The sequence below is a fragment of the Bubalus bubalis genome, chromosome 10 (genome assembly GCF_019923935.1).
Source record: "Bubalus bubalis isolate 160015118507 breed Murrah chromosome 10, NDDB_SH_1, whole genome shotgun sequence".
NCBI lineage: Eukaryota > Metazoa > Chordata > Mammalia > Artiodactyla > Bovidae > Bubalus > Bubalus bubalis.
Window position 1 is genome coordinate 54,804,523 of NC_059166.1, and position 20,311 is coordinate 54,824,833.

Consider the following 20,311-nt stretch of genomic DNA (forward strand, 5'->3'; position numbering starts at 1 on the left):
GCTTGGGTGGGCTGACATTTAGAGTAAGATGGTTAGGCCTGTGGGTGTCTGGGGAGAGCCAGGCTGAGGGAGCAGCGCAAGCCACGGTCCACAGGACATTCGCGGAGTAGCATGGTGACCACTGTGGCCGGCAGGGAGTGAGCAAGAGGGGGAGTCAAGGATTGACCCCCAAGGTATTGGTGTAAGCAACTGGAGGAAGTTGTGAAGAGTGTGCTTGGGAAGCAATGTGTAGTTTTCCAAGGCTACTGAATTAGTAGTTTTATAAGCTACTAGTCACATCAGAATCTGAGGCAAGTCTCAATTTTGTTGGTATTCATCCACAGGCATGGGGGCACACCCTCCAACTCCACGGGTTCTCTGTCCTAGTCTCAGAATTCCTTCTCATCTTCTCTGGTGCCTTCTCAAGGAATTCTATTACACTCACTTATATAAGCTTCACAACTCTTACCCTGTAATTCAAGGTAAGTATTCACAATATTTAGTCTTTTTTTGTCGGCTCAGTCCCTTTCTCCTCTCTGAAAATGCAGACCAACTGGACACCCCAGGCTATCTCAGAGTCTTTCTTAATGCTGTTCTACCTGGAGGGCTCTTCTCTGTCATCTCTGACCATCTTCATAATCACCTTCAAAACTCAGCCTAAATGTCCCTTCAAGGTTTTTCCAAATATTTCACCACTGCAGTGACTTCCTTTTATTATAGTCACCTCTTTTCATCACCAGGCCACCTGTCTAAGAGGACACGTTTCTGATTCATGTAGATTTCAGAGTATTCAACGTCATGCTTAGACTGAATATTTGACTTGCACTTCCCTGGTGGCTCAGACGGTAAAGCATCTGTCTGCAATGCAGGAGACTCAGGTTCGATCCCTGGGTTGGGAAAGTCCGCTGGAGAAAGAAACGGCAGCCCACTCCAGTATTCTTGCCTGGAAAATCCCATGGATGGCGGAGCCTGGTAGGCTACCGTCCGTGGGGTCACAAAGAGTTGGACACGACTGAGCGACTTCACTTTCACTTTCTTTCACTTTCCATTACTATTTGGAGTCAATAAAATCCAAGAGAATGTAAGATGAAATATGGAATTAAAAATGAAATATGGAATTAATCTAATGGTTAGCACATGCCCTATATTATAGTGCACACTTAACTCTGAAATTTTGGTTGAGTAATGAGTGAGGATAAAGCCATAGACAAATAGCATTGGTCACTCACTGGAATAAGATGAACTTTTCCATCTAAGCACACCTTGTCTTACTAGTGTCTTCTTAGCTTATTGTGAACTCATCGCTTTCAATATTAAAATTAATTAGTCATGTATTTTCTTTTAATGGATATGACATTCTTTCTACTGCTCCTATGTTCCCTGTCACACATCCAGTGGACCTCCTCCTTCCCCAAAGTAGCCAGCTCTTGTTAAAAAAAATAAAAATAAAAATAAAGAATGATGCTGATAAACATGCAGACAATGAGTTCTTTTCAGGTTCTTGTATGAACTGGTAATCCTCTGTCTCTATATAATTTTCACTTTCTTTTAATTTCACTCAAACAGTGCTTATGTATGAATTGCAAGTAGAAATAAACTGCCAAATGAAAGGCAGAAAGATCTCCTTATATGAAGTAAAGTCCTGAGACTAGAGCTCTTTGGACACCTCATGCCCATAGCACTTGGTACGTCCATATTAGTTGCTTAGATTTAATGTGGGGAACTGAATGCCTGGTTCTCCCCATCCTACTTTTATTCCTCCTTCTCCACTGACCCCCCCTCCTCCTTTTTTTTCTATTTTATTTTTTGGTATGGAAAACGAGGTACACATAAGCAGTATGTTTCAGTTTCAGAAAAAGCTTTAAATTCCAATACTTGTGGTGGTTACATTGAAAATATTTTAAAATAATTCATCACAGGGACTTCCCTGGTGGTCCAGTGGTTAAGACTCTGTGCTTCCAATGCAGGGGATGTGGGTTCAATCCCTGGCCAGGGAACTAAGATCCCACATGTGACACAGTGTTGTTCCCCTCCGCCCACCGCCAAATCATTGCAGGACCAGGAATAACTGAAATAATTTTGCAAAGGTAGAATATCATTTCACTAGAAAATGTATGTTATATGGACATTTTAATCCAACAACTTTGTAGTTGGAAAAAAGTATTTTTCAAGATGGAAATTGTTTGGGTATAGAGAAATGTGCTTTATCAAAGGTAAAAACCTACCTATGGGGGTTGAACATTTTCTGGGTTTGCCTCAGGCCCATCCTAAAGCACATAAAGACAAAGACCTGAACTATGAGGTCTGTGTGAATTAGACTGTATATCTCTCCTTGTATAAATAAACTATCAGAAAGAGAACGGAAGTGACATCTTGACAGAGAAGGAAATGAAGAGTCAAGAGGGGCTATGATGGAAGGAGGCAGAGGGAGTGAGTGAGTCAGGCTGTCTTGAAGTGGCACTCTAAATATTTTATTTCCACCAGTTACAGTATCTATATTTTTAAGTCCAGTATATTCTGCTTTCTTTTAAATCATCATTGGGGTCTATAAAGTAATTTTATATCATATATTATTAATATTTATAAGAAATTCATGAAATTACTTCTATATGTGATCAAAGTATAAATTTTGCAACTGTATAAATTTTGCAACACAACATGCACTGTGTGTCACTGTACAGAAATCTGGTTAGAAATCTGTTCTAACAAATCTGAACACTGTCACTCCCCCGTGTAGTTTTCCTTAAAAAAAGAGGAGCCGATGTTCTTGTAAACAGTACACTGTGAAACGTAAAATTTGATAATTCCTAAGTAGCATCTCAATATACACAAATTGAAAGGCTCTCCTACAGGCGTAGTCACTTTACATATCTAGCGATCCATGAAGACACTTATAAAAGGCAACATTTGTGAAAAGGCCCCCCTCCCGCAGCCGACTTGGTGTTGCTGGAGTCAGAGCTGCAGCCATTGCCAATCTCTGCTGCGTCTTGAGGTTGGAAGCTGGTTCCTCCAAGGCAAACGTCAAGTAATTCGACTTTGTCCAGATGACTGAACAGCCAGGCTTCACCACTTCCTTCAAACGGATTGTCTAGGTTGGGTTACTTCACTTTGAGGTCAGTCAGGGCATCAGCGATCTCGTCGGCCTGTGCAGAGATGCTGGCCGGTGTGACGTGGAGGTGGATGTCGTACTGCTGGTCCAGGCCCAGGTAGCAGTCGCTCATGAAATACAGTGTGTAGATATACCTAACATACAACAGAGGAACGAAATGGTGAAACCACTGTGTTCATCACGTGTCTGCAAAGTTGCTTCAGTCGTGTCTGACTCTTTGTGACCCTACGGACTGCAGCCCACCAGGTTCCTCTGTCCATGGGATTCTCTAGGCAAGAGTACTGGAGTGAGTTGCCATGCCCTCCTCCAGGGGATCTTCCCAACCAGGGATCAAACCTGCATCTCCTGTGTCTCCTGCAGTGGCAAGTGGATTCTTTACCACTAGTACCACCCAGGAAGCCCATAGTCTGTGGTGTTCTCATCACAGTCATGGTTAATTCTTTGGGGGTAAAGATTCTGCTTACCTTCCGGGTACTTCAGGGGTATAAAAAGAGATGGAGACCATGTGATGACTTCGGACGTAGCCCACTCTTTTCAAAGCGATAAGTTCTCTCTTATCCACTTCTCCTAATATCAAAAACCAACCTTCATCCTTTGATTTGGGAAATCGAGGAGTAACTGCATGGCTGTCTTGCTTTCCCTGTAAAGCAGAAAAAGGAAAGATAAAGTATCATAATAGCTAGATTTTCTATACCACTTGGTTGTGGTTAAAAGGCCATGTTGTCTTTCTTGGTGGCCATAAATCTGAGTATCTGGGATGTGTTTAATTTTCAGGTTTGATGTATTTGATATGCCATCATCTACCTTTTTTTTTAAGATTCTCAAAGCACATTATAGCCACATTACTACTTTGTGGCCATAACCACCAGGATTATTTGGCTCAGAACACAAAACCTTTGAATCTTGACATCAAAAAAAATTCTGACACCATTCTTGTAAAGAAAATTAATACCCTATTTGCAGATGAACAAGCTGGGATACAATCATATTAACCAAATCTTCCAAAGCTTTATATACAAGAAACCAATACTTGGGGAAAAAAGTCAATTGAAGCTGGACTCTGGAATCTTAAGATAATAAACACTGTCATATAAACATGTTCCCCCACTCCCCAAGAATAAAACTCACATGAAAAAGCACATATTCCAATATGGCAATATTAAAAAGTCCTTTCTCTAAGGAATGGGAAATTGTGAGCCAAGCAAATTGTAAAATATATTAATCACCACCACCCAAGATTAGATATCTCCATAATGACAACACTTGAGGTCTGTATTTTAGCTTGATCTTTAGAAAGTCAAAGATTCTAGAGATTCCTTAAGACAATGAGTTCACGGTGTAAAAGATGCTAATAATGACATGCTCTCAATCAGACTTCACTCAATATTCCAGAGGGAGATGTTTCACTGAAGGCATTTTAAAAGAGAGGTCCGATAGTAATGTATTGTTTACAGCACTTAGAAACAAAATTTAGAGTTTTTCTAGCATGATTAAATCTAATGTTTAAGTACTAATATTATGGTAAAAAGAATCTTATTGTCAGAAATGTTTGCAAAGGCCTCAGAGTTCTCCCTCACTAGTGCTCGCAACATACCTTAGCTACACCTCAGTACACGCTTAGTCTGGGCACTGTATTGTGTTGCTTGAGCATTTGTTGTGAGTGAGCCCCCTGAGGCTGGGGGTCTGCTGTCCAGCTTTTGGGACTGGCCTCATTTCTGTCAGTGTGTACACACACGGCAGGTACAAAGCAAACAGGGACTGGAATCAGAGAACTCTGGGTTCCCATCCTGCTCTCATATTTTCTGTCTCTAGGACCTTGGCAAATTCCTTACTCAAGTCCCATTATTCTGTAAAATAGGAAATCACATCTTCTTACATAGCAGTGATAAAGAAAACTCTTCAGTTTTTTTCCCTCATGATTTTATCTTTATAATTACCACTGCCTTTTTTTTTTTGTAAGTTTGGATACCTTAAGTCATCTAAAAATGCTCATATGAAAGCCTCTGAAATGCCAGAGGCCAATCAGTTCATACTTACACTGATTGATTTGAATTAGAAATTAAGTGAGATGAGACTTAAAGGCACAGTACTGAAAAGACATTTTAACAGAAAGTTACTGATCATTTTGTGTGTGAATACAGGGAGGAGAATATTAGTGAACCACAACCTCATTCCTGAGGGAGAGTTCTAGATATGGGAAAGCCGCTTCTCCCTGGGCTAAGGAGAAGGCAAATTCTTATTTTGATGACCATGGGACTTCCCTGGTGGTACAGTGGATAAGAATCTGCCTGCATATGCAGGGGATGCGGGTTCTATCCCTGGTCAGGGAGGATCCCACATGCTGCAGAGCAACTTAGCCCATGCCCCACAACTACGGACCCTGTGCTCTAGAGGCTGGGAGCAGAAACTACTGAAGCCTGCATGCCCAGAGCCTGTGCTCTGCAATAAGAAGCCACTGGAAGGAAGTGTAGGCCCCCCTGTCCCCACAGTGCAACTAGAGAAAGCCCGCTCAAAACAACCAAGACCCAGTGCAGTCAAAAATAAACAAACGATTGTTATGGTCCCAAAACCAATTTGCCCACATGTTGTGAACTAATATTCTTGAAGGGCTCAGTAATTATTATGGTGCCACAGACAGCAGAATAGAGCACCGTAACTTAAAATATAAATTTTTGGCCTATCTGCATGTTGACAGAGCTCTCTCATATGCATTCTAATGAAGGAAGCAGGTAGCTGTGGCAAAGGAGGCACAGAAAAACTTAACTAGTATCTTCTACTGGAGTAAACATCTAGATTTTGATATTTCCTTGGGCCCTGAGACTGCTGTGGGCCTGGTATAGGGTCAAGGAACCTGTACTCTTAAAGCTACTCTAGGAAATTCTGCTGAATCTGTACACCATGCTCTGAGAACAGGACTCTAGGCATTATATTATGATGTCCCATGGGTATTCTGGGGTTGAAACATGGCACATGAGGAGAAGTGACTCATTTCAGAAGACTGACTCTTGCTGCTTAAGGCCAGTTGAGGAAGCGGGATCTGTGAAGGGCACGGAGGCATTAGTCACATAACAGACATGTGTGCTGGCACGTGCTTGTATCTGGTATGAAGCATTTGAGAATGGAAACCAAACACTCTACCTTGTGGAACCCGAGGCTGACTCTCTGCAGGCTGACTTGAAGCACATACTCTTGATCAGCATGCAACCTGACCCATCTGTTGTCGCTGCGTTTGTCTGAAGCCACAGTTGTGATGGAGATCTCGTCGTGTCCCTCTGCCGAGTCATCCCACCAGCCTTTAACACTCAAGCCAACATCAATCACTGGCAAATGAGATAAGAAATTCCATGCCTGAATAAGAAGAGAAAAGAATGGGTAACTGAAATGTAGTGATCAACTAAGAAGTAGTGAACTTTTAAAAAATCAACCACTTTGTTCTGAGATTAATTCTGGATTCAATGCAGTTGTAAGAAATAAAGCAGACAGATCCTGTGTACCATTCCCCAGTTTCCCCCAGGCGAGCACTTTTCACAACTACAGTACAAGTATTTATACCAGGATATTAACAGTGACACAATCTATAGCTCTTGTTCAGATTTCCTAGTTTTTCTTGTACTCGTTTGTAAAAATAGTGTGCTTTTAATATTATTAAAGTCCCTTTAACAAAAACTAAGAAAGTATTAATCATTACCTAAACTTGTGAGCCTTTTATCATAAATCCCTTTGAGACATTGAGTGGCTATTGACTATATTAAAAAAGTAAGTTTTAAAATAATTGTTGAACTGGCTAGTTTTAGAGAAGCATCAAGTATAAGCATTTATGTGACTGCTAAGGTGGAGAGCATTACTTGGGGATATAAAAGCAACTTGAAAAAATGCTGTGATGCAATTTTTGATGTCAGACAGCATCTTTCATTGACCATTTAGTGTACAAAATAGACGATTCTTTTGTTTTTATGCCAAATTATTCTGAAAGGAAAACATTTTATATGTTTGTATATTGTAAGGAAATCTCTAGGTCTAGGGTTCTTTCTAGAAACAAATACATATTTTTTGGTATTATCATATTGAGAATACCAACTTAAATGACACATATTAAAGGAGTAGAAAATATTACCAATTTTATTCCTGCTCTTTTAATTAAAAATATTTGTGAAAAATCAAAATGCAAATAGTAAATGCTTATCAATAATGGGGCTTCCCTTGTGGCTCAGCTGGTAAAGAATCTGCCTGCAATGCGGAAGACCTGGGTTTGATCCCTGGGTTGGGAAGATCCCCTGGAGAAGGGAAAGGCTATTCACGCCAGTAATCTGGCCTGGAATATTACATGGACTATAGTCCATGGGCTTGCAAATAGTTGGATACGACTGAGTGACTTTCACTTTCACTTTTCAAGTGCTTATCATTGTTGAATGAATGAATGAATTCCTAAGTCTATGGAAAAGATGTAAAAAAAATAACCTAATATCCTCAGATAATTCTCATCTTCTAACATTTATAATTATGTGGCAAATATCACCACTGGTCAAGAAAACTCTCTATATTGGCTGTTTTATCTGTTGTTACCTTCTAAGTTTTTAAAAGCTCATGAATACTTTAATTTTTTCCTTTTATTCCTTTAATAATATTCCATAGGTATCCTTATAGGCTTTGATTTCCTATTCGCTAAGACTTTATTGCTGTTGAGTATACCACCTAATTGAAATGAAGAAGCCCTGATGAATCAAACTATCCCTCAGGAATTCAAAAAATGTAAATCCAATGCAAATTTTCAATTCAACACCAATCCTGTAACTGGTGAATCTGAAATTATGTTTGAAATAGATGCTGAAATACTCAAGCCACAGAATGGTCTACATGGTGCTTTAAGGTACAAATAATGGCTTATCCCCTGCTAGAACCAGCTGAGTCTAGAAGCTGTACCACTGGATATTCTTAGACTAGCCAGAGCGAGGACACAAATATACCATTTCTGAATAGCATTTAACTTCGTGAGACAACACAAGTAGCATTTATTATATGAAGTAAGACTTCATATTTTTCTTGTACCTTTAAATGAGTTAGCAATATAATAATTATTAGCAACTCACTGGAACTTTATTTTACAAAGCCCCCAAAAGTCAGATCTTGCTTTTATATATCTGTAATCTTTTTGCAGTGCTTAATATTATTATTTGCAATCTATAATGCATATACACATTTTTTGGGTGTGTGTATACATTTGTACATACATATATACAAACGTATATACACATACACACATATGTAAGTATATAAAACATGAGCTGTTTTTAAAGAAATTGCTAAGACATTTCAACACCAGCCAAACATATTTATCTGTGGATTAATCTTCATCTATTGAATCAGGCAAGAGCACTGCCATGCATACAATTATTTAATTAGCAGCCAAATCCTCTGCCAGTCAGCAGCCGTTCCAGGCATACTGATGGGGTAGAAGATGCAAATCTCACAGTCGTACTGCTTTTTCTCATTACTACTGCAATTAGCACTTAAATTGATGCTTTAAACATACTAATTTCTGGAATAATTCAGGATTTGTATGTTACCTGGGATCGCCTCAGTGCAGAGCCGACACCAGATTGCTCTGCAAATTGAAGCACTTTTGAGCCAAATAACCATCATCATATCAGACTGAGCCAATTTGCATTTGGTTTTAAAGATAACAGAATGGCAATTTATGCAAATAAATTAAGTAAGTTTACTTCTGAGTTTTCCCTGAACTAATTATAACAATGTTCTAATTTTTTATCACATCTAAAACTTGGCTTGAAACCACTGTATGTTATGTTAGAAATCTGTTGTTGCTAATAGAAGCCTTGTTTTAAATATATTGTTTTTATTCATAATTTTGATGATAATTTAGCTAGAAAGGGAGGCACTTATTATGAATATTTAAATAGATTTTTTTGTGCCAATTCTGGGTTCAACAGAAATTGAACAATCAGACTTAAATGCCTGTTATACTTTTTCAAAGTCTTGCTTGAAATAAGTTTTACTGGGGCCGGGGGGCCAATGACATGGTTTAGAAGTTTCTTTATTTTACTACCTGTTTGGCAAGCCAGTATGTTAATTATGTTGTAAACCCTGAACATTTACATGCTTAGGGTAAAATTGCTTAAGATTTAAAAGTCTATATATGCCAAATATTTCTGGCATTGTTCATTCATATTTTTGGTCTTTCCAAAGATAGTTTGGAGCAATGACTTATGTTGTCTTTCACAACACAGATTTAGATTTTCCTGAGCTACAAAGTATACAAACAAGGAGTTTGTTTGAAGAAATACTTTAGAATCTAGGAACAAAAAGTGATTAAAATGAGGGGGGCATAAAAGAGTAATTGAGGGAGTTGCATGAAAATATATCTAAGTGTAAAAAAACAACAAAAAACCACCTTGAAGAAGGGATTATTGATAGAAGGACTCCTGGGCAATGTAGCCTAGATGACTAAGTCTTAGTAGGCCTTTCTCAGCCGGTGTAACAGCATTATACTGAAACAACCTTCTAATAATGTAGCTGCTATTTCTAATTATTGTTATAGTCATTACTTTTAATACCATCTGTTGAGCTCTTATCCTGTATCAGGACAGATATAGAGCATACAGCAGTTTACATAATAACATCTTGCTTAATCTTCCCAAGAATTTCATGAGACTGATATAATGTTTTCATGTTTATAATCATAGTAAATGGCAGGTGGAATTTAAACCCAGGAGAGTCTGACTCTGAAAGCAACACTCTAAGTTAGAAAACTTTTGTGTAACTTCCCAGATAGAGTGAGGGAGTGTCTAAACATGGAACTGATCCTTACCTGCTTCATTTTGGGGGCCGGTAGCTCTTTTTCTATCATGGAGCTGAATACATGGTCTTTCCCTGCACAGGCATGGATCAGTTCTGGGAGGCACTCAATGGACCCATGGTAACCAGCATGTGGGCCCTTCATACCTGGGCTCCATTTCCTAAGAAATAATATCAACACCAAATAATTATTTCATAGCACAAATGAGATTTTCTGACAACGATGGTTTCTATAAAGAGTTTAAAAATTAAATTTACTGTATAACTTTTTAAAGACCACTATTTTGAAGCTTCAAAATCAGTCAGGATTCTTGAAGGTATCAATCCAAGGCAGTTTTGCTATCACGACATAAAACGTGTGGAGAAGGCAATGGCAACCCACTCCAGTACTCTTGCCTGGAAAATCCGTGGACAGAGGAGCCTGGTGGGCTGCAGTCCATGGGGTCGCGAAGAGTCAGACACGACTGAGCGACTTCACTTTCACTTTTCACTTTCATGCATTGGAGAAGGAAATGGCAATCCACTCCAGTGTTCTTGCCTGGAGAATCCCAGGGACAGGGGAGCCTGGTGGGCTGCCGTCTGTGGGGTCGCACAGAGTTGGACACGACTGAAGTGACTTAGCAGCAGCAGCAGCAGCAGCATAAAACGTGTGAATCACGTGTGAGCCAGGATTGATAGACAGGTGGTGTCTTTCTATAGGAAGGCACTAATATGTGCTGATGCGTCCATGTGTATAAAATACTGAACTGGAGCCCTGACCTGTTTGCAATGGATGCAGGCAAATGTCTCTAATATATTTACTTGAATAAAGTTTTCATTGTAAGTTGTGTTGACATCCCACAGTTAAAAGTATATTAGGGGAATATTTCAGATTTACAGTATAAATAGTGCTGGATCACCAGGAAAGGAGTCTACCTAAATCTATTCTCTGTTTATATAGTAAGATGAAAAATATCCTTGAAATTAGACAAATACAGCCACTTTTCTGGGTAACAATAATAAAATGGATCAAATCTCCTAGGCCCCAACCAGTTTCCATAACAGACCCACGTGCTGTTGGGTTGGTACCCTAGCGTGTCTCCTTTACTGCTGAAATCCAACTCTCGTAACTTCTAGTACCATGTTGAAAGAGCTCCTGAAACTGAGCTGTAGACACGTGAGGTATCTCCTTTCCCCGGCCCCAGGTCACCTGCTGTTGGTGTGGCCCATTCTCTGAACATGGCTTTTAGTTCTCAGGGACATCTCATAGCAGGGACTTGAGCACCATGGGATCAACCGCCCTGGAAGCCAGTGTATGTCAGTCAGATGGAGGAGACCCCATGTGTGCCTGAGGTTCTGGCTGACGAGTATCTCTAGATGCATCACATGACTGCCACGCCTCGTCCAGCTGATGAGAAGCAGAAGGGTGCATGATGGCAAGCACAGGCAGACTCTTTTGTCCGTCTACATGACTGTGAAACAATCTTTTGGCTGCACAGTATCTCTCAAGTGGTGTGAAAAGAAACATTTTCATTTTAACACCGCCAATCTTGCTTGTAGTATGTACCATTCTTTCCTTTGCTAAAATAGTTGTAGCCATGTACATGGGACCTAGGCTTCCCTGGTGGCTCAGATGGTAAATAATCTGCCTTTAATGCAGGAGACCCGGGTTCAATCCCTGGGTTGGCAAGATCCCCTGGAGAAGGAAATGGCAACCCACGTCAGTATTCTTGGCCTGGGAAATTCCATGGAGTCTGGTGGGCTACAGTCCATGGGGTTGAAAAGAATCAGACATGAATAAGTGACTAACAGTTTCACTTTCTTTTCACATAGGACCCAAGAGTTGAATAATTTTATGATAACATAAACTCTTCTTATAGGCACAAGTTACATCTTGATGTGCTAGATATATATATATAACTACTTGGTTTTTGGACATTTTACAGATGCAGTTTACTTTTGACAAAAGATTTCTGATCTCTCAAATCTATTCTGCAATGATAGAAATTGGTAATTTCTTTTGCTTTAGGTCACTTAAAGTACTTGCATAACATTTTTTAAAATGAAGGCTGGCACAGCAAAGAAAGAGTTAAAATGAAGATGCATTTGATGTTGCAAATGGAAAACAACTTAATAGAAGGTTAAAATGAACTGCAGTTCAGCTTGAGGCCAATGATCAAATTTCAAGTGAGAATTCCACTGTCGCTAGTCTATGTTTCCCTCTGGGAAACAGGGGCATTTTCACCGTAAGGAATCAATATTCTAGGCACAACGTGAAATTCAAGTGACCACACATGTAAAGGAAATGATTTTTTGAAATAAAAAAACCCAATTACATCGAGAATTAACATACTTACCTGAAAATGTGCAGATGGTGGTTTTCTATGTGTGGTATTGTTAGGAGGGAGGAGTCTTTCAGCCACCGCCCCTGGATCACCATCTGCACCAGGTTGGTGATGTTCAGGGCAGTCACCAGCCAGCCCTGGTGTGCAGCCACGTCCAGCATTGCCTGAACAGGGAGAATACACATGTTATAAGAGTACCATGGCACCTTCCCTCTCCATGGGGGATCTGATGTCTAGCCTTAACAAAAAGCTCCCAGGGTTATGCCTCTAAATTACTACTAATCAAAAGAAGAAACCAGAAAATAAACTACAGTTGGATTGGAAGGAAATAGTGAAACGTCTGTACTGAAACATTAGTGAAACATCTCTTACAACATTTACTGCACATTACTTTGTACAAAATGCCAATTATTTAGCTTTTTTAGGTCAGCAAAGATTAAGCAGATAATATCGGCACTATAATAAAACAAAGAGAAAAACTCAGTGTACTTTGAGAGCAAATTATATATAATTCACTGTATCAAGAGACTCCAGTGTTCTTGCCTGGAGAATCCCAGGGACGGGGGAGCCTGGTGGGCGGCCGTCTATGGAGTCGCACAGAGTTGGACACGACTGAAGCGACTTAGCAGCAGCAGCAGCAGAAGCTCCATTTAAAAAGTAAATCTCAAGTGGTGCTGGTTTAATCACTAAGTTGTGTCTGACTCGTGCAACCCTATGGACTGTAGCCCACCAGGCTCCTCTGTCCATGGGATTTCCCCAGGCAAGAATACTGGAGTGGGATGCCATTTCCTACTCCAGAGGATCTTCCTGACCTAGGGACCAAACCACATCTTATATATTGCAGGTGGATTCTTTACTGTTGATTCAAATCTCAAGTAGTCTTTCCCAAATTTAAAGGCAACAACGGTAAGGTGATAGGTCTACTTACCCAAAATTTATTTTTTCCCAGAGAGCAGGCTAAAAGCAGAGCCCTGGTTTTCAGTGACTATACTATGCCACACAGTAAAGGGGGCAAGGACCAGTGTACATGTACATGGGGAATGATGAGAAGCTATTCATATTAGTCTATACATTTAATCCAATGTTTTATGGACAAACAAACGGCTGCATTTGCTTAAGGCCAAACCAAACAGTGAAATCTTATTTAAACAAAGGAGAAGTTTACACAGGCAAAGCTATTTCAATTAAATTAGATTCTAGTGAATGCTGACTTAAAGACACATAAGTTAATATCATGATCTGAGGCAGCTAGTTTATACAGTTTTAGGGGTGCACTCTCTTGTTTTGGGAAATGAAGGTAAGAGAAATCAGATGTACTTCATAAATGCCTAAAATGATATTTCACCATCTCACTGATTGTAAAATATTTATAAAATGTAGAAAACCTACAAGTACATTTTTAGAAATGGTTCTTAAAGCTTTATTATGTTAGTAAAATTAATCTGCCATATTACTTAGTACTTATTGAGTCAGACACATTTTCCTTCCAAGTTTTGAATTTCCTATTCTGGGTTTTCTAATTTACAAAATGTAAAATAGTTTAAAAAACATCTGGCTAGACCAATCTGTGGTCTTTTTATACATATTACAAGGAAATGGATCCACATCGCTGGGTATGGGGTATGATGTAATGGTCAACTTTATACGTGTTACAGGGAAATGGATCCACATCACTGGTTACTGGGTATGATGGATGGTCAAATTGGCCTTTAGTACCCGTGAGCCTGGGCTTGCCAGGTGGTGATAGTGGTAAAGAACCCACCTCCAATGCAGGAGACTTAAGAGATGTGGGTTCAATCCCTGGGTTGGAAAGAGCCCTTGGAGAAGAGAATGGGATCCCACTCCAGTACTTTTGCCGGGAGAACCCCACGGACAGGGGAGCCTGGTGGGCTACAGTCCATGGGGTTGCAAAGAGTTGGACACGACTGAAGTGACTTAGCACTTATGTAACCGTAAGCCTACTAATTGCACATTATAAAGCTTTATGGTTGGTATAATATATGTATATGTATGTGTGCATATGAAAGTGTATACATGCACGAATGTATGTGTTTATAAATCCAGGGGAAATCCACTTCTGTTCTTCCTATTTCTCTGCAGAGCTGATTAAAACGCTTAACCTTTGAAGTATATGAGACAAGCTGGTCACGAGGAACATTCCTCAGACAAAAATAAAAGTATTAGTTCACAAGTCACAACTCTTGAATTCTGAAAGGGAAGACAAATGAGTAATTATACCTAATGCAGTATCATGATGATGTTGGAAGTTGTAATGTAGAGTAACTATGGTGATTTTACTTGTGATTTTTATATTACAACTTGACTGGAAATAAATTCCAGACCCAAAGCTCATATACTAGAAGAGCTAGACGGACGGACCATATGTTTTTAACTTTGAAGTTTTCATGATGAAGTTGAAAAATTTCGTAAAATTTATGAGAGCTGCCCACAATCTTTCCTTGTATGAGCCAGATGTGAAAACGTAAAAAATCATGCAAAGTGATTGCTTACGTGAAGTAAATGAAAAGGCCGTATCGTGAATTGAAAACTATCACTTATCTTGTTTTAATTTAGAAAAAAGGCAGGTAGGGAAGAATCGGGGATGAGATGGTTGTGACAACCCAAAAGTGCTGAATAAATGTTGCCACACGCCTGCCTACTCACTCCCTACTGGGTCCTGTTTTTTCTTCCCCCTCCGGCCACTGCCTCTGTGTAGACCCTCATCAACGCCCACCTGGAATATTATAATACATACCACTTTATCCTCATTCTAAGTTTTCTTCATACTTTGTATTGTTACCTCAGGGCATTTTTACAGAGGTAAAACGGGTTATGTCATTCTTCTGCTTAAGTTTCTTCAACGGCTTCAAGCTTTGTAGCAGACAAAAAGCTAACACTTCTCTGCAGGTTCTCTTCTTACAAATCCTGCTCCCTCTACCTTGTCTACCTGGGAAATTCCTACACATCCTTCAAGTCAAGCTCAAATGCTACTTCTTCCTGTGAAGGCTACCTAATGGACAGGAGGTACTTCTTAGGTGTCTACTGCTCCCTGCTACTATTATCATATTGTGGGTCTTTGTTTACACACGTGCCCATTAAATATATAGACTCGTTGATGGCAAGATTCTGGAAGTAGTCTTGGTAATTACAGACCTAGCACAGAGCATTCAAGAAATATTCATTTTATGAACGAACATTCGTAAAAATCCAATTACAATAATTATAACAAACATTCTATCTGTTATGGCATATCTGCCAAAGGCAGCACAGTGCAGGGGAAAAAAAACAACAACTACAAGCTTTGATGCCAGACATAGGTTTGAATGTTAATTTTGTCCCACTTTCTATGTATAAACTTGGGGCAACTACTTAACCCTACGAGGATAGATTTCTTATTGATAGAAGTGTTATGTCTGTACAGGGGTTGATGTGGGTAAAATAAGATGCTGTACTACGTAAGATATCTATTACACTGCCTGGAACAGAATAAATCTTTTAGATCTCAGTAATAGATCTCAATAAACAGGTGCTTATTTTTAATGTTCCTCTATGAGGAAATGGAAAGAACACTATAAAACAACCTAAGAGAGACTTTCTAAGAGAGACTTCCTTTGGACCTTTGGGGATTGATTTCTGCATTGAGGAGTATAGGATTTCGAGGAGCAAAGTATGGAAGGTTGGGAACAAATGCATGGAATGGGCAGAACTGTTCATCAGGAGAGGTGTGCAACTGCAAGACAGTCAGGGGACACATAAAACCGAAGGCAGACCCTGCAGGGCAGGCCAAACTGGAGCATGTGGACTTGGTTCTCGGTTTGAGTGGACAAGTCTAAGTCACCATGTAGGTACATACCTCAAGGGGCTACAGCTAAGGGATGGTCCAGGTAAATGGGTTTGAGGGTCTGGTGGGTCACCCTGACGTACCCCTGCATGACTGTGCCTAGCAGGGACTCCCTGCATCTCACTATCTTCTACAGCAGTCTTCCTGGTAGACAAGAACTAGTGAGACAGCATGGTATTGGCACAAAAACACATAGATCAGGGGAATGGGATAGAGAACCTGGAAACAGACCCATGCATTTATGGTTAACTCATTTATGACAAATGAGACAAGAACATACAATGGAGAAAACACAGTCTCTACAATAAGTCATGATGGGAAAACTGGACAGCTACCTGTAAAATACATTAGAACAGTCTCTAACACCATATACAAAAATACATTTAAAATGGATTAAAGACCTAAACGGAAGATCAGATACTAAAAATCTCCTAGAGGAAAACATACAAAGGTAGACCATTCTTTGACATAGATCTCAGTAATATTTTTTTGGATCTGTCTCCTAAAGGGAATAAAAGCAAAAATATATGGAAACTAATTAAACTTAAAAGCTTTTGCACAGCAAAGGATACCATCAATAAACAAAAAGACAGCCTACTCCATGGGAGAAGATATTTGCAAATGATGTTGATAAGGGATTAATATCCAACATATATAAACAGCTCATACAATTCAATATCCGACAGACAACCCAAATAAAAAATGGCCAGAAAAACTGAATATTCCACCAAGGAAGAAATGCAGATGGCCAAAAGGTACATGAAAAGATGATTAACATCTCTAATCATGATCCCTGGGTTGGGAAGATCCCCTGGAGGAGGGCACGGCAACCTACTCCAGCATTCTTGCCTGGAGAATCCCATGGAGAGAGGAGCCTGGCGGGCTACAGTCCATGGGGTCACAAAGAGTTGGACATGACTGAGTGAGTAGCACTCTAAAAATGAGGGAAATGCAAATCAAAACCACAATGAGGTATCACCTCACACCTGTCAGAATAGCTATCATCAAAAATAACACAAATAGCAAATGTTGACAAGGAGATGGACAAAAGGGAACCCTCATACAGTGCTGGGGGGAATGTAAATTGATAGCCACTGTGGAAAGCAACATAGAGGTTCTTTGAAACATTAAAAATAGAACTACCATATGATCCAGCAATTCCACTCCTGGGTATATATTTAAAGAAAATGAAAATGCTAATTCAAAAAGATATATGCACCACAATATCACAGAAGCACTATTTACAACTGCCAAAATATAGCAGCAACTTAAGTGTCCATCAACAGATGAACGGATAAAGCAGCTGTGGTATATTCACAATGGAGTACTACTCAGCAATAAAAAAGAACAGAATTTTGCCATTCATAGCAGTGTGGATGGGTTTGGAGGGCATTATGCTAAGTGAAACAAGTCACACAGAGAGAGATAAATACTGTATGATATCACTTATATATGTGGAATCTAAAAAAATACAACACTAGTGAATATAACAGATAAGAAGCCGACTCACAGATATAGAGAATAAACCACTAGTCGGGGCTACACAGGGGTAAGAGTGAGAAGTCCAAACTACTGGGTGTAAGACAGGCTACAACGATGTATTGTAGAACACGGAGAAGATATGTAGCCAGTATTTTGTAATAACTATAAATGAAGTGTAAACTTTAAAGATGTATTAAAGAGATTTCTCAAGTGTTCCAGTGGTTGGGACTTGGTGCTTTCACTGCCAAGACCCAGGTTCAGTTGCTGGTCGGGGAGCTAGGATATACTGCAAGCTACACAGTGTGGCCAGTAAAAAAGAAGAAAAATTGTGTTTAAAAAACAAAGTACTAATAAGTGTATACTCCTCCTTAGCATAGGGCTGGTTTTTGTAATAGCTGGACATCATGGTTCAGTTCCCTAAGAAATCTCAAAATCCCTTATAGAGATCTAATACTCAAACAACAAAAAGCTGCTTTAGTACACTGTGGAGAAAAAACTGGACATTCTTCACTGGCTTAGCACTGCTATGCTATGCTATGCTATGCTATGCTAAGTCACTTCAGTCGTGTCCGACTCTGTGCGACCCTATAGACGGCAGCCCACCAGGCTCCCCCGTCCCTGGGATTCTCCAGGCAAGAATACTAGAGTGGGTTGCCATTTCCTTCTCCAATGCATGAAAGTGAAAAGTGAAAGTGAAGTCGCTCAGTCGTGTCCGACCCTCAGCGACCCCATGGACTGCAGCCCTCCAGGCTCCTCCATCCATGGGATTTTCCAGGCTAGAGTATTGGAGTGGGGTGCCATTGCCTTCTCCGGCTTAGCATTAACATTAGGCAAATACTGAAGCCCATCTCCCACCCGCTTTTACCTCATGTCCATCTTCTACTGGGCATGCCCCTTATCAGACAAAGCTAGGATGATTCTAATTCTAGGGGCAAAATGGGTGGGGACTGACTCCATGCTGGAGACTTTTTCCTATTAAGTTGGAATCAACTTCAGTTGATTGCTGACTCAGAATTCTCTATCATTTCCGACTGTGACAGACTAGAAATATGACTCCTGGCATTGCATCAATTTATAAAATTATACTACAATTAACACTATCATAATCAACAGAAACTATGGGGTGGTTCATTTCTTTATAGGCAAGCAGGCAATGAATTCGGTTTTGAACTCATTTGAACCAAGGTGCCATTCTGAAGCCAGAAGAGTTAAATGCAAGCCTTGACCTTCCAATAAAATGCCAACATACACTATATTGTTATTTGTTTTTATAAAGTTCCCTTTCTATCTTTCAGAGGGACTGTAGTACCCTTGGAGATGGGGCAGAAAAACATAAGTCAAAAAAGGAGGCAGCCTACAGTAGGCACAGAGTAAGATGTCCAGAGAGAAAAGACCCTCTTAGGATCAGAAAATGAGGTTTCCATGCCTGGGGCATGTGAGCCTCACGGAGAAGAGCGGCTTCAGCAGGTCACTGAGACTGCACACAGTCATGGCAGAGAGGGAAGCTCTGAAAGAAGGGGATGGACTTTGATAGCACTCATATCACAGGGTATCTAGCACCTCTGTGAGTGGAGGTGATACCTCTTTCTGGGAGAAAGTACTGTAAAGGAGCATGAAAAGATCTGGAATAAGTACTGGGGGGAATTACTGATATGAATAAAAGCTAAACATTGGTGAGTTTCAACAGCATGACTTTGAAACAGTAATTATAGAAATTATTAGAAACATTGAGAAATTATAGAAATAGTAATGTTTCATGACTGATTCTGACAGTAAAGAGTAGGATTAATTTGGGTGTGAAAGCAGAGAATTCAGATGTTGAGATTTTAGGTTACTGGTGACATCACTGTTGAAGTGGACAACTGGAGGGCCAACGCTGTGTGGGTGGCAAGTGAAGTCATAGACGACTGAGGACTGGACCATGGAATCAGGAAGGCGAGGAGAGACTCCTGGCTGATGAGTAACAGAAATGTTCAGCCATGCTGATGGGTAAAGAAGCTGTGGTCAGGAGAGTGAGAGGGTGATACCATGGAGGTGATGGCAGAAGTGGTTTGGATGTAGTATTACAGCAGCGGAGTTTGGGATGAATGTGATTACAGTGTTAAAAGGGCAGCTGCTGAAGCCACTCTGGTGAGTGTAGGAGCTGGAATGGAGCTGCACGCTATGAACTGGTGTTTGAGGGAGGTGGGAAAAGAGATCCAGACTTTGGAACACAGTTGAAAAAGAAATCTTATAGACACTGAAAGTAAAATATACATGGATAAGAGAAGCAGGAATCTGAGAAGATGTGGTTGGGGAGATCTGAGGAGGCAGACTTTGATTACTGGAGAACCACTAAGAACGAGCCAGCCCAGGAGTTTCAAAGAGATCACAGAAATGAGGTGGTATATGTGTCTGCCTGACAGCTAGAGAAGGAGAGGTAAAAACAAAGATGGGTACATATACTACAAACATCCCAGACCTGATCCTCACGTAGAACTCACAGGGAACATTTAAGAACTTGGCTTTGTGCAAAGGTAAAACCACTACCGCTATCACCTCCAAAAACAGCCCTGCTTCTCATCCCCATAATCAAAAGAACTGGAGTTTAGAAGATGGACACTCTCTGGAAGGAAATTTTTTAGGCTGTAAGCATTGTGAAGCCAAGGGCATGCTTTTTGACTTGAATATACCTCATGTCTTCGACACTTATTTTGAATTGATTTCAAGAATTCCTCAAGCATATCAAGCTTGGTCTTGCCATTTATAATAAATACAACCACA

At 40.1% G+C, this 20,311-nt stretch overlaps 1 protein-coding gene across 2 annotated transcripts in view; it reads right to left on the bottom strand.

Moving 5' to 3' along the window:
* Positions 1–2,428: 2,428 nt before the first annotated feature.
* Positions 2,429–20,311, bottom strand: part of ASCC3 (activating signal cointegrator 1 complex subunit 3) — a 339,061-nt gene continuing 321,178 nt past the window's right edge. For both annotated transcript variants that reach the window (XM_044924341.1, XM_044924342.1), the window contains 5 exons: positions 12,238–12,389; positions 9,915–10,062; positions 6,227–6,436; positions 3,553–3,728; positions 2,429–3,222 (listed from right to left, as the gene is read on the bottom strand). In XM_044924341.1, the coding sequence (XP_044780276.1) occupies positions 3,078–3,222; positions 3,553–3,728; positions 6,227–6,436; positions 9,915–10,062; positions 12,238–12,389 (831 nt within the window). In that variant the 3' untranslated portion in view covers positions 2,429–3,077. The remainder of the gene's footprint in view (positions 3,223–3,552; positions 3,729–6,226; positions 6,437–9,914; positions 10,063–12,237; positions 12,390–20,311) is intronic.